The sequence below is a fragment of the Quercus robur genome, chromosome 9, assembly GCF_932294415.1.
Source record: "Quercus robur chromosome 9, dhQueRobu3.1, whole genome shotgun sequence".
NCBI classification, from domain to species: Eukaryota; Viridiplantae; Streptophyta; class Magnoliopsida; order Fagales; family Fagaceae; genus Quercus; species Quercus robur.
This window is the reverse complement of record NC_065542.1, coordinates 12,968,002-12,982,187: the sequence shown is the minus strand read 5'-3', so window position 1 is coordinate 12,982,187 and position 14,186 is coordinate 12,968,002. Positions and strand designations below refer to the sequence as shown.

General features: G+C 35.8%; 3 protein-coding genes across 10 annotated transcripts in view; 2 read left to right on the top strand and 1 right to left on the bottom strand.

Moving 5' to 3' along the window:
- Positions 1–1,951, top strand: part of LOC126700486 (protein SAR DEFICIENT 4-like) — a 30,866-nt gene extending 28,915 nt beyond the window's left edge. Inside the window, exon 2 of the mRNA XM_050398657.1 lies at positions 776–1,951. Within this exon, the coding sequence (XP_050254614.1) occupies positions 793–1,836 (1,044 nt within the window). The 5' untranslated portion in view covers positions 776–792 and the 3' untranslated portion in view covers positions 1,837–1,951. The remainder of the gene's footprint in view (positions 1–775) is intronic.
- Positions 1–8,931, bottom strand: part of LOC126700484 (uncharacterized protein At3g49140-like) — a 35,942-nt gene extending 27,011 nt beyond the window's left edge. For 2 of the 6 annotated variants that reach the window (XM_050398654.1, XM_050398655.1), the window contains exons 1-9: positions 8,765–8,931; positions 8,554–8,647; positions 8,159–8,384; positions 6,992–7,094; positions 6,822–6,892; positions 5,911–6,069; positions 5,669–5,794; positions 5,088–5,429; positions 4,230–4,266 (exon numbers count right to left, since the gene is read on the bottom strand). In XM_050398654.1, coding sequence (XP_050254611.1) covers positions 4,230–4,266; positions 5,088–5,429; positions 5,669–5,794; positions 5,911–6,069; positions 6,822–6,892; positions 6,992–7,094; positions 8,159–8,384; positions 8,554–8,647; positions 8,765–8,840 — 1,234 coding nt within the window. In that variant the 5' untranslated portion in view covers positions 8,841–8,931. Of the gene's footprint in view, positions 1–2,568; positions 2,866–3,668; positions 3,765–4,113; positions 4,267–5,087; positions 5,430–5,668; positions 5,795–5,910; positions 6,070–6,821; positions 6,893–6,991; positions 7,095–8,158; positions 8,385–8,553; positions 8,648–8,764 lie in introns of those variants that run through there. The other 4 variants (XR_007647195.1, XM_050398650.1, XM_050398651.1 and 1 more) reach the window with 4 other exon arrangements.
- A 245-nt stretch (positions 8,932–9,176) lies between these two features.
- Positions 9,177–12,693, top strand: LOC126699141 (pentatricopeptide repeat-containing protein At4g21190). 3 transcript variants are annotated; one of them, XM_050396777.1, is made up of 7 exons: positions 9,177–9,353; positions 9,731–9,815; positions 10,042–10,140; positions 10,334–10,477; positions 10,570–10,782; positions 11,451–11,667; positions 11,968–12,693. In XM_050396777.1, the coding sequence occupies exons 2-7, from the start codon at positions 9,732–9,734 to the stop codon at positions 12,168–12,170; spliced, it is 960 nt and encodes a 319-aa protein (XP_050252734.1). In that variant the 5' UTR covers positions 9,177–9,353; position 9,731; the 3' UTR covers positions 12,171–12,693. The 3 variants fall into 3 exon arrangements, with proteins under 3 accessions (XP_050252734.1, XP_050252732.1, XP_050252731.1); XM_050396775.1 differs by having other exon boundaries at positions 11,815–12,693; XM_050396774.1 differs by having other exon boundaries at positions 9,178–9,353; positions 11,451–12,693.
- The last annotated feature ends 1,493 nt before the right edge of the window (positions 12,694–14,186 follow it).

Sequence of the window (14,186 nt, the reverse complement as noted above, 5' to 3'; positions counted from 1 at the left end):
GGGTTGGGGGTTGGGAAAAATTGGGGAGAGTGTCACGAAAGTGGTAAGGAAAAACAGATCCCAAGAAGAACGAAATCTTGCTCAGCTTTTGCTAAGAAAGGTCACGTTCACTGAATCACTTTGATCAGAGGAGAGTTATAAGGGAAGTAGTCTAGGATTCATGGTCCTCTCCTTCAGAAGCTGCAACACCACCTTTGAGACCTCCCATTGTTGGATATTCCGAACCCCCAACATAAATAAATTTGGCCACTCAACCTAAAGCCTTCTAAGAATTAAACTTGTTGGAATCTCTTATGTGGTCCTAAAGCCTTCTAATACTCTTAGAAATGTTTAATTCTTTTTATTTTTATTTTTTTGGTTGCTAAGTTTTAGAAATGTTTAATTCAAACCATATTCCCATTTACCATGAGTCCATGACTTCATTATCCCATTAACAACTTCATCTGTAATGAATTTATTATTTGAATTGAATTGTATTTAAAGATATGGGTTTAATTTGAAACTTCTAAAAATACAAGTTTAATTTTAAACCAATTCTAAAGTCTTTATTTTTATTTTTTGAGAATAAACCAATTCTAAAATTTGAAGTCTAAGTCTAAAATATAATTCATATTTTTATCCCCTCCATATATATAACTCTCAAGACTAACAAGACTCGTTCTTTGTCTAAATTATCCTTTTGTTTTTTTTTTTTCCGACCTCTGTACATGACAATACAGACAGCCTAGTCTTCGTCTCCCTCAGTAAGTTCCTCCTCTCTCACCCAAACCAAAACCTACCCAGCTCTCATCAATGGCTTCCGTACCCAATCCACTCAACAATGAAAATCCCAACAAAAACGATACAAATCCCAATAACACGAACACCATTCCCATCTTCATCTCCACTGAGTCTTTGCACGCCATCCTCTCTCACCCAACTCTAATAGATCACTTGCAATCATCTCTCCCTGCAGCCTCGTCCACCCTCCAAACCCCAATTCGCCAAAGCTACTCCGTTTCACAATCCTCCTCTCTCCTTCTCATGCCTTCTTGGTCCTCATCCCCTTCTCTCCCCTACGTAGGTGTCAAGCTCGTCACCTACTTTCCTCAAAACTCCACGCTGAACTTGCCGGGAGTGCATGCGAGTTACGTGCTCTTCAGCTCTGTAACTGGGCAAACTTTGGCTTCCATGGATGGCACTGTGTTGACCCTTTATAGAACCTCGTGTGTCTCTGGCTTAGCCTCTAAGATTTTGGCTAGAAATGACAGTGAAACGCTTGTGATGATTGGTGCTGGTGCTATGGCACCCCATTTGATCAAAGCACATCTTTCGGCTAGACCCAGTTTGCGAAGGGTGATCATTTGGAACAGAACAATAGAAAAGGCAAGAAAATTGGCCGAGGAAATGAGTGAAAATGCTGGGTTTGATGGGGTGTGTTTTGAGAGTAATGAGTGTTTGGAGGAAATTGTTGGATTGGGAGATATTGTGAGCTGTGCAACGAATTCGGAAACACCAGTTGTTAAGGGCGAGAGGTTGAAGGCAGGGGCTCATTTGGATTTGGTTGGATCCTTCAAGCACTCGATGATGGAGTGTGACGACGAAGCAATAAGGAGAGGAAGAGTGTTTGTGGATAATGAGGCTGCATTGGTGGAAGCTGGAGAATTGGTGGGTGCTTTTGAGAGAAGGGTAATCGAAAAGGGAGATATTGGAGGAAATTTGGTAGAGTTGATTAAAGGAGAAAAGGTTGGCAGAAGAAGTTCAGAAGAGATAACAGTATTTAAGTCTGTTGGCTCTGCAATTGTTGACATTCTTGCAGCACAATTGGTTTATGAAACTTATATTGGAAAGCAGTAACTTGTCAATTTGTTTTCTTTCTCGCACATTTTGATTTTGTTAATTGTAACATTTCTATGTGTCTTTCTAGCACATTTTGTTTTTTTAATAATTTTAACATTTCTATTCTGTCTAATTTCTATGCCTATGTTATACCATTTGCACAAGTCTTTGTGATATTAATCCACGCCCTACTTTGTCATGTAGACTAAACCTCTTAGACAAAGATATGCTAAACTACAGTACAGTTAATACACGATTTTGCACCTTTTTAGAGAGACATCTGCAAATTTCGGTTGGACTTATGCTTTGGTGATCATTCATTCTGTTTTTATAGGAAAAGACACAGAATTTATTAAGTTCATATTATTCTATCACTTGATTCCTAAGATGGTTCTATCACACTGCTGTAAGTTCAACTCAAACAAGTTGCTCATCAATATTACAATCTGCAAACTCTCTTCATTATTGCTTGACTATATTAATAGTGAAAAGAGAGTTTCAAACAAAGAAGTTTTTGATAAATTACCGATTATCCCAAAACCATAAGTTTCAAAATTCAACATTTCTGAACTTGGGATAATGTTTAGCTAATTTTTTCTAGCGAGACAAATTGGTTAAAGAAAAATACTGATGTGATGGGCATGATGATAAAATAAACAGTACACATGATAGAAATTAGAAAAGCTCATGAGAAAGCAAGCAATGATGCTCCCATAGAAACTAAATAGCCCGAGTAATAGAGCAAGTATGGATGAGTAATAGTAGAGATGCTTGATAAAAAATTTGAATTTCTGTAACATTAGTTGCAAATAACAATTACATAATCTGGTGACTGTCTATGGATTTTTTCTTTTTCTGTCACCCTTGACCTTTTCCATTCAAATCTTGACCAAGAGAGTACAAAAACCATCCAGAATTAAACTGGAATATGCTATTTGTCAATATTAGCACTCATTTTGGTGTTTGTTTCATCATTTGTGGCTTGTGGTGGATCCTAGGGAATAGTAGATCATTAAGCTGTCTCTCAGCACTGTACTCTGAAGGGGCCTGCAAAGATAAGTTGGTTAAAGCAAAGGCTTATTGGCAATAGAAGATTACTTTCTAACTAGGATACGTTTGTACATCAAAGATAGTTCCCAAAAAAAAAAAAAAAAAAAAAGGAAAAAAGAAAGAAAGAAAGATAGAAATATATATATAGGAGGAATTCGCAACTAAACCAAAAAGATATGACCATGTATAGACAGAGGCAACAGTGCAAGAATATGACATGGATTGTTGTTAGACATGAGACAGCAATCCTAACGGTGTGAATTTTGACTGGTTATTGTTGCAGTCCACCTAAACTAGTTAACTCACAAAATACAAGAAAGAATACCTTTAACTTACTAATAGCTAAATACAACTAGCGCACTACTAAGTGATTGAACATTTTACCTCCACTTCCAAAAAAAAGGAGAAGATACCAATTATTTCAAGGAGTGTTGACTACTTTAGAAGAACACTATAATGCAATCTTGATTGAATACTTCTGAAATATCTTTAGGATCAATTGAACAAGGTAGTGCACTATATTCTGGCTGAAATTTCAAGAATTTTTTTATTTTATTATATATATATATATATAAAAGTAAATTTCAAGAACTCAAACTGTGATTCAGTGAACCAGACATCAAAAAGCCCTCAATGACAAGGATAAGGTGGTGGTTGGAGGTGAAAAGGATCAGCATGAATAAAAAATGCACATATGCAGATATGTACATTCACAAACACACACACACACACACACACACACACTTATTCATACATATATATATAAGATTTAACTTCTAGCTGAAGGATAACTGCCATACCCGTGTATGAAATGCAAACCGCAATGTTTGTACTTGTGTTCCTGAACAAACCTTTAAGTCAAACCCAAGGGAATCTACACCAATAAGTGCTGCCTCCTGTAACGATTGCAATGAGGAGTAATTATCTACAGCAGCGTCTAAAAAACCTCAACACATACACATAAGATCGCAGCATACATGAAATATGCGTCAAAGGCGGCTGGAGAAAGGATTTTTCACACATGGTAGTATTGTTTCTCTCACTCATATGATCATGAACAGATTCAATAATGTGAACCAACTATTCAATTGGCCTTTCCCTATCATACCTAATCAACATTTTGGATGCCATTGTGTTTTAAAGTTCTTAAAAAATGGACCAGTTGCACATCATGTACTTGCACAGATCATTTGGCCACATATAAATGTCCCAGGAACTCAAATTACAAATTTTTTTATAAGTTACCTCCACTTGAATGCCCTTACATCTCCAACAAAGAGATTTGAGGGCCTGTATGGTCTTTTCTCCACCAGCTTTTAGACGAGATATAATTTTGGCTGCTGAGTGTGCAATAGCATCAGGTTGAGCTTTCACGAAGTCTTCTACCTCAACAACAGTCTGTGGAGGAGTAACAAAAGAATAATTTTATTGAAAATAAAATTTGAATTTTTAACAAGCACAGAGAGGTGCATAAAACATATGAATTGTCATGTCATGATGCATTCATGTTACAGAAATTACTATTTCACAGTTGACAAATAAAACGCATACCTATTTAGGTCCTTTATATGTGCTTAAATAATTTTATTTTAATCTCCATATGCTCACTTGTTAGTATTTTTATAAGTAAACCATGAAGACATTGATAATTTAAGCCAACTTGTTCACATGAAAAGATGTCTCCCAATCAATAAACTACTTTTCTTTTTCTTTTTCTTTTTTAGTTTTTAGGGTATGAGCGGCCACAAACCAAAACATTCTGTATTTAAGGCACTGCAGAGGAGAATGTTGTTATTCAATTAAGGTATTCTGTTGAAATTCTTTTAATTAAAATGGTCTTAGCAATAGTAGTGGTAATAGTGACAATACGGACTATACAGTGCATGAATCTAGGACTTCTCCTGATCAGATTGTGTGTAGCATGGAGGGGACTTGCTTAAACAAATTGCCTCTGTGATTACTTAAACAAGCTTAATATGATAATTCCACCCACATTGTATTTGTTGCTCAGTCCCTCTGTAATTACTTAAATAAGCTTAATATGATAATCTACCACCAATTATATTTGTTGCTAAGCATTTAAACAAGTAACCAAGATCAAACAAATTGTGTTTTCCAATGCATGTCAAGGATGACATCATTGACATGTTTCAATCTATAAAGAAATTTACCAGCAACCACACAATGTCAAAACACACCTAAAAACCCATTAAACATACCGGATGTCCATGTGAGGAGAACAGCTGAATTCTAATCATCTCCAACCTGTAAAATGTAGTCCCATTCACAGGGATTTCATCCTTCTCAGGTTCCTCAGCCTGGTTTGAACCATCTTCAGATGATCCAGATTCAGTTCTGTAACCATTAATCATACCAAGATCTTCTGGTTTGTCTTCTACAATTTTCCCAGCCTGATTTATGTCAGCATTACTGGACTGATGGTCAGATAGATGTTTTTGAATGACAGATTGTTCTTCAATAAAGGCAGGTCTTAGAAGGCCTTGGATAGCAAGACTAGCTGAAGGCTCCTCCATCCAGTCTATAGGATCATCTGAAGCAACCTAACCAATTAAAAATAAGTTTACAAGACCAGCTATGTCCATGGGCCATGTTAAAATGGCAACATTATGATTCATATACACTAAAAGTGGGTATTTAAAACCCAGTGTAGCAATTCTGCATATTGATCAGCTGTGATTGGGGGGGTGTGGGGCAAGGGAGGAACTCAATTCAATTGTATCCTTCCAGAGCGCTTGCACATTAACCCATCACAAATAAAAAATTTACAATGAAATGTTACCTCAGTCAGCTTACTGGCAAAATGCATTGGATGAGAAGAACGCATAGTCTCCAACTTTGCCCAGTCTGCGAGTGTCTCATCAGAATCATACTGGTCGTCTTCATCATCATGAACAGAAACCCAGTCCTGCAAAGAATGATCTAATATATGATGGAGTATTTTTTGAGAGCAAAAATTCTCACAATTGAGAAGCTAAACATAATGTGAACAATTCGTCAAAGCAAAAAAGAATATAATCAGACCGTATCATAATCTTCATCTTCAACGGTATCCTCATCATCCTCATCTTCAGTATCACTATCCTCATCTTCAATTTCCTCAATTCCAAAATCAATTTCTAATGGATCTGATAACTCCATGTCACTGAGCATTTCCATAGTATCCAAGCCTATAATGACTTGCTGCATTTTATGTTAAAACACATAAGCCCGGAACAAGCTCTAAACAAGAAATGTTCAATTGAGCTATTGTTTCTTATCATATGGTGAGGAATGTGAAGTGCAGCAGCAATACTTATAGATAAAAGAAGTTTTTTAAAAATAAAAATAAAAAGAAAAAAGGAAAAAGAAGAAGACCTATGAATTAACTCCTCAAGATGGTGGACAAGATTTGTGAGTATCATCAAAATGTTTGGCCATATGCAACAAAGACCAATGAATTAACTCCTCAAAGGAGGCGATTGATGTCAACAGTATATAGTCAAAGGAATGTACAAAAACATGATCATCTATATTTCAACTAGCAAAATAATTTAGATGGCACAATTATGATAAGAATATTAAGAAATATCCAACCCAAGTTATTGGGTTTTAAGTCTTTATTGCACACAATGGACAAGTTATATCTATTCTTAATTGCGCACAGGAGCACGACAGATTGTCAACAGTGTTGTCAAATGAGTGAGCAAAACACGTCAATGCATGCACAACACACATGCACATGCACTCAAACATGCAAACGCATGCACACACAGGCACACACAGAAATAGAGAGACAGAGAGAGAAAGAGAGCAACTAAGGAAAAATTAAGAAAACCATGCGTCTGCAATAGTAAGTTTTGTTACATCTATAATAGGAAAACCATTTTCATACTTGTATCAAATCATATATTCATGCAAATATATGTGCATGTTTTCCAGGACACATTCCATACCACAAAGTTGTTATCTGAAGTTAGGGATTGGAAAGCACTGTTGTCATCATTGTTCACTTGAAAGTAGATATCTGCAACACCAGAGCACATTGGCAGTTTTAAGATGAGGATGTCAAGCCCAATTATAATGTGTAATTATGTCAATGGCAAACATCAAATTCTTGGCTTACTTCCATGTTCATCAGTAACGTAAGGCAACTCAGGCAAGATGATATTCTCATGAACTTCGCCATTGATCATACTGGAAAATGTAAGTGTCGCTTTGCTGTTTACCTGAATGTGACACACTATGGGCAATATTAATAGTTATGCAAAACTGGCTGGAAATTAGAAAGAACGGCAATTCAAATTCCAGAATTGTCAGAACACCAGGATGCAACCACAAGAAATACTATGAAAGTCTTACTTCAGATGTTTGGTCATGGATAGTTATTACCAATTCTTTGCTTCTTTTACCTAACCTTCTCTAGGAAAAGAGGAAGGTAATAGTTGCTATTACAACTCACCTCAAGATGGACATTGCTTAAAGCTGGACGATAATCTAGTACAAAAGAGCTGAACTTTGGCAAATATCATCACTTTCCTTCTCTTATGTGATTTTCTATATAGATATTCCAAACATCATTGATGATTGACATCTATGGTGAATCGGGACAGGATTTCTATTTCTAAAAATTTATATCAGCTACCCCCCACTCCTTCAGATATGAGACTTGCAAACCTTTCTGCTCAAAATAATTTCACAACCATCGTTAACATAAATGCTTGCTATAGAGCTCTAGCTTATATGGTCATACAAATATATTTGGATACCGCTTATTTTGCTGAAACTGAAAAATTATTGCTGAAAGTACGGTAGATAAAAGTAAAAATTAGTTGAAATAGTACAGGAAGACCCATAAATAGTACTAAAAATGTAGTGAGACCCATGAATAGTAGCAAAAATAAGCTGAATAGTGAAATAATTTTCATTTATAATCCCAATCCAAACGCACGCCTAGGGTTTGAAAATTTTTTGTTAAAAGTGCTATAGATAAAAGTAAAAATTAAATAGTACAATAAGACTCATAAATAGTATTAAAAAGTGCAGGAGCCCATGAATAGAACAAAAAAAAAAAGCTAAATAATAAAATAAGTTGGCTTTTTAATTTAAAGCCAAACGCACACCTAATGGGTTTTGAATCCACAACCTCACTGTCTACTTATTCTTGCGACAAGAGGAAGTACTAATTGAGCCAGAGCTCATTGGCTACATAGTTAAAACAACATATATTTGCACTACAAGTCATTTTTGAAAGTTGTTTCAACTGATCAACAAAGTAATCGCGATGTAATACCTCAATAATTGTCCTACTACTTTCTGCAGCTGTAAGCCTAGCGTCTCCACGATTCTCCGGTGTCAACTCAGCAATGTCTTCATACGGATGGTACTGTGACCCCCCATTCTGCTTTTTAGGGTCCCGAGTCGAGCCCAAATGCTCTGCAGTTGCTCGAATTCTATTGTTCTTTACAAGAGCATTTCTTCTCGTCATGTAACCACCTCTTAATCGTCGATTTCTATTCCTGTATATCAATCCTAACACACATTACTGCTTCATTCTAACATCTACAACTCCTAATAGCTTAGTTGAAAACTTGAAAATGCATTCATTTCCTTCCTTATATTCTAAATTGTTTCAAAATAACTTCAAAGATACTAAAAGCTCTATAAATTCAAGTTTAGCTTAACTACCACGGAGAATCGAAACCGCCGCCAGGGTGAGAAAGCCGGTAAGAGGTGACGTGGACTCCGTTCACATCCTCCGAGCTCCACATTGAACGACAATCTACAATTAAAGAAACAAATTGTTCAAAAAAATATATATATACAAATACCAATACGCTATCCTCCTTTTGGCAACCGAGAAAATGCGAGAAAAAGTGAGAGAAAGAGAGAGAGTTACAGGGTAAGGCGGTGGAGGAGCAGACATTTGCGCCGGCGGGGAATCGTACGGCCATGGCTGATTCGATCATCATCATCGTTTCTCTTTTCTCTCTTTCTGTCGAAGTGTGAGATCCACAAGCATTTGCTTCTTCTGAGTCTAAAGGAACTTGTTTTGTGAGGATGAGGCATGTGGTAATGATTTTCTGAGACGAGAGTAGGTGAAAACTTTTAAAATGGACACGTGTTGATATATGAGTGGTTAGTGTACAGTTTAAATTTGCTTAATTACTTGACTGTCCTTGGAAATTTAACGAAAGGACGAAAAAACATGTACTTTTACTTAGATTACACCGTGGTAGCGTGGTGCTTGTCTTATTTTTTGTGCCTCTCAGAGAATTATACCGTTATGACTTATTGTTATTCTCTATTCATCAAAACGCACCGCTTTTTATCAGTGAGACAAAAAAAGGAAAGATATTATTTCTCTCTGTTTGGATGTGTAGAAACTGAGAGAAAATTCTTTACAGAGGCAAAGAAAATATCTTCCAGCAACGCACACCTCTCTCCGAGGACTCAACCACCAACTCGCTCTTCTCCACTTCGACCCGGTAACTCTCTCTCTCTCTCTCTCTGTGGCTCTTTGTGTAAAATTTTCAAATATTTTGTGGAGAAAAATTAAATATGAAAATAAATTATATTTCGAAGCTTTACAAAAAAAAGAGTTTGTTATCTAGAGCTGAGAATATTGGTCTTTTCTTAAGTTGAGAGATTCGCATTCAAGCGAAACTGCTGGGTTTCAATCTTATTGCTTTTGAATATATCTGTGCTTAAATTTTCTTGCTTTTCAAAGCGAAGTTTTTGTTTGGTTTAATTTAGCTTTGAAAAGCAAGAAAATAATACCTGATATTTTGGTGAACTTGCTCTATGCTGGCTCAATTTTAAGTGAACTTTTGGATTTTACAACCTATCTTTTATGGTTTATCAGGATGCTTACATTGACATACTCTCCGCCATTCATAATAAAAAGACTGGAATCCATTAAAATAGGCAGGACTTCGAGCAGTGTCGTGGTAAGTTTCTTCGATTAGAATTGCAGCCATGTTATGTTTATATGTGAAAAAAAGCTGTATATATCATGACATGTTTCCAACTATAGCAATCTTTTAGTGATACAAATTGAGTCTCTATTTTACATGGGAATTTTTTTTTTTATGCTATCTGTTATTTCTTGGCAATCAAACTTAGATAATATTATTTTTAACATACAAAAATGTTGGGGAAAAAAAAAAAATTCAGGTATGTGCTGCAAAAGGTCCAAGACCAAGATATCCTCGAGTTTGGAAAACAAGACAGAGAATTGGAACTATTTCCAAGTCTGCAAAGCTCGTTGAATGTGTAGGCATTGCGTTTTATTTTTCCTAATTTGGTTTATACAGCATATGTGAGTTTGTTCTATAGAAAAATGTTGACTTGCCCATTTGGCAGTGCTAATTGTTTCAGCATTTTAAGGACACTTTGTGGACAAATATATTTATTGTACCATTTCACTCTCTTGAGATGGTCATTATAGGTCTATGTTTCTATGTAGATTAATAAATTGTCAAATGTCAAAGAGGAAGTTTATGGGGCTCTTGATTCCTTCATTGCCTGGGATTTAGAGTTCCCTTTAATTACGGTGAAGAAGGCATTGAAGACTCTTGAGGATCAAAGAGAATGGAAGAGAATAATTCAGGTTTTTTTTTAAAATTTTGGCAGACTTTTTCTTTCTTCTTCTAATTAATGGTTTCCAATTATCATATCAAGCCAATTAAATATGGGTTGTAGGTGACGAAGTGGATGTTGAGCAAAGGACAAGGAAGAACAATGGGAAGCTATTTCACATTACTAAATGCCTTAGCAGAGGATGAGAGACTTGATGAGGTTGAAGAGCTTTGGACAAAAATATTTACAGAGAACTTAGACAGCACACCTCGAGTTTTCTTTGATAAAATGATTTCTATTTACCATAAAAGGGGCATTCATGAGAAGATGTTTGAGGTAATGCTATGCCATCTCTTTTTAATATCCATTGTTTTATATCATGTGCTCCAATCATATGGTATGTGTTACAACCTTCATATTATAGACATGCTTACAGTGTGAGTATGGATTCACTATTAAAAGATCATATTGTCATTAGTGTCAATCCCATAAGATCTATCTTCCAATTTTTTCTCAGGTTAACACCATATGTTTACTTAACTTGATAGTCAAATGAATCTTAGAAAATGAACTCCAAACTTGTGTACAATTTTCTTTCTATGTACAAGTGCTAGATTTCATAGTTCAAAAGTCTATATACATATCCATCAAGAAGTTTTACCATTGGAACATCTAAACTATTTGATAATAGGCATGTATCTTCACTGTATTTGATCAGTAATCTGTCAAAACTATTACATTATCCTATGATCGCTGATTCAGCAAGCTACCTTTTCATCTTTTTTAGAGTCTAATTAACTGCATCTCTGTATTTGTTATGCCAATTTCAGTCTTCTTGTTTTATTTCCTACTACTGATCGATATGGTGTTTTTTTAAAAATAAATACCTGATCAATATAGTGTTTTAACAGCACCAAACATCATTTTCCCTTTTGTTATTTTGATTCTGAAATTCTTGTGTATAGCACAAGAGTAGTTTGTAATATGCATATTTTCTACTGTAGATATTTGCTGACATGGAAGAGCTTGGTATCCGACCAACTGTTCCAATTGTTACAATGGTTGGGAATGTCTTCAAGGAGCTGGGTATGATGGACAAATACAAGAAACTGAAGAAGAAATATCCCCCACCAAAATGGGAATATCGATACATCAAAGGAAAACGTGTTAAAATTCGAGCTAAGGATCTTCGAGCAATTGATGGTTCTAATAAAGATGCAGGTAAGCATGAGGAGACTTACCAGACTTCCAATGATATGCATGAGGAAACTGACACAAGTTCAGATGAACTCGATATTGAAGCTAATGATCCTAGCAAGGATGTAATTAGGCATACTGACCAGACTCCAATTGATGGTTCTAATAAAGATGCAGGTAAGCATGAGGAGACTTACCAGACTTCCAATGATATGCATGAGGAAGCTGACACAAGTTCAGATGAACTCGATATTGAAGCTAATGATCCTAGCAAGGATGTAATTAGGCATACTGACCAGACTCCAATTGATGGTTCTAATAAAGATGCAGGTAAGCATGAGGAGACTTACCAGACTTCCAATGATATGCATGAGGAAGCTGACACAAGTTCAGATGAACTCGATATTGAAGCTAATGATCCTAGCAAGGATGTAATTAGGCATACTGACCAGACTCCAAATGAATTTTATGAGGAATCCGAAACAAATTCTGAAGAACTCGAAATTGAAGCCAACATTTCTTCTTAACCAGCCAGAGGTGTGACATTCATATTCATTGATATGCTCATTTCTTACAAGTTGTTAGGGACTTAAGGTTGCTACGAGCTTTCTGGTGTTTCTGTTTTATTCATCTGAACAAAAGGCTGCTAGAAAAGTTGAAAGTTGTGATGTCACTTGGAGTGTAATCCAAGATATAGTGTTGGCACACATTGAATTTATGCTGCCTGGCCTTCCTGGATAGTTGCAATGATGAAGCCAAAGGCATGTTATGTTGTCTTTGTTTTCTCTGTCCTGTTGGGTGACCAATCTTGGAGTGTATCTGGAGAAGATAACACTGTTATGGCCACTGCAAAACAATTTTTGTTGCTTTATTCTGGGAATTTTTTGAAAGAAGATGTGGTAGGAAGTACTCATAGAAGCTTGGAAATTTTTTCCCTCACTTTCTTCGCTTTTTCCCCCCGGTATGTGGATGTAAATTTATCATTTATGTCTGAAACAACTTCAAGAAAGAATGGCTTAATGAGATTGCATGGACATGATTAGTGAAAAATTCTTCCTAAGACATTTTGATCTGTAAATACATACTGTGAGCCTGTGACATACTTTCTACTCGTGAACTGGTTATCTCAACATCTGAAAGCTAGAACTTCAAAAATATTATACAAACTAAAAATACAAAATCAGAGAAGCTGTTCTACAAAGTAAACAGGTTTCAGGATCATCATTCACCAATAAGTCAACAATCTCTAGTGGCAACTGAAAGATTCTATCCCACGAAGTGCAAAATAGAGGCCAAAGAATAAAGACCTCACAGCATGGGCCCTATACTTGCCTGCATATGGCACTAAATTTCCACATGTACATCTGAAGGCCAAAGAGCTGATCTGAGTTTAAAACTTGCATGGAGAAACAATTATTAGTCGTCATTCTTCCAATTTCTCCTCCCATATGCCCACTGAATACCAATTAAGCGGAAATTTTATATTAGGTTCTTTGACATTCCACCACAAATAAAGTTGTTTAAAATTACTAGCAAGAGATCATATCTGAGGGATTCAACAATTCTAAGACTGCACACATTTTGCACTATTTCAGTTCGTCATTAAAATTATGCTGATATCAGTTGAGTTGCATTTGTGAGTTATATAATTCAAGCAAGTTCTAATGTGTTCCACGAGTTGGCTATTGGATTGGAAGCTGCATTTGTGCTTGGTCTTCGCGAAATTGTTAAGTATGGCTCATGGTTGCTCCAAAAATAAGAGTTGCCCAAGTGTTCTAACAGATGAATGTTTTGACACTGGTAAAGCTTATGCCATAATCGAGATTACACACTGACCGTAAAACTTAAAAAATACAAATAATCATAATTTATAAGATACAAGGGTTACATGGCAATAATTTACAAGACTTAGAAAACATATTTAACAGTGTTGCATCATAAGGATTACATGCGTATACAAGAAGTACACTTGATTACCCTACTTGATCCCACAAGTGGCATGTGTATATTATGTTAGTTTGAGCTGACTTTAATGGGACATTGCGAAATGTTGTTGAAGACTCCACTACTTGTTCCGTTAATTTAACCGTGAGGCTTCTAATATATTTGATTTGATAATTCCATTGATAGATTGGAACAATTCTCCCATGGATTTTCCAGGCTTATCACGCCTCGAAAAGGTTTTCTAAGCCCTTGCTTTTGAGAAACAATGTGGACAAGTTCTATAGATTGTTTAATCCTGTCAGGAAAAATAAATAAATGAGACATTAATATCAAGATGCTAATCAACAAGGTTTACTATTCCCTGCCGAGTATACAGTAATAAATGAGACAATTTAAAGTTTAAGCCTAGCATTGTAGGTTTACTACTTCCTGCTCAGTATACAGTTATGTAAATAAAACTCTGGCTTGGTGTGATTGAAATGAGCAGATTTTTGACAGTTATACATAATTTGAGTTACTTAACTGATGAGTGTCTGTGGCTAATTTTTATCAGAAACATCTCCCCTAAGAGGCTTCAACAAAATTTTCATGTTATCTGC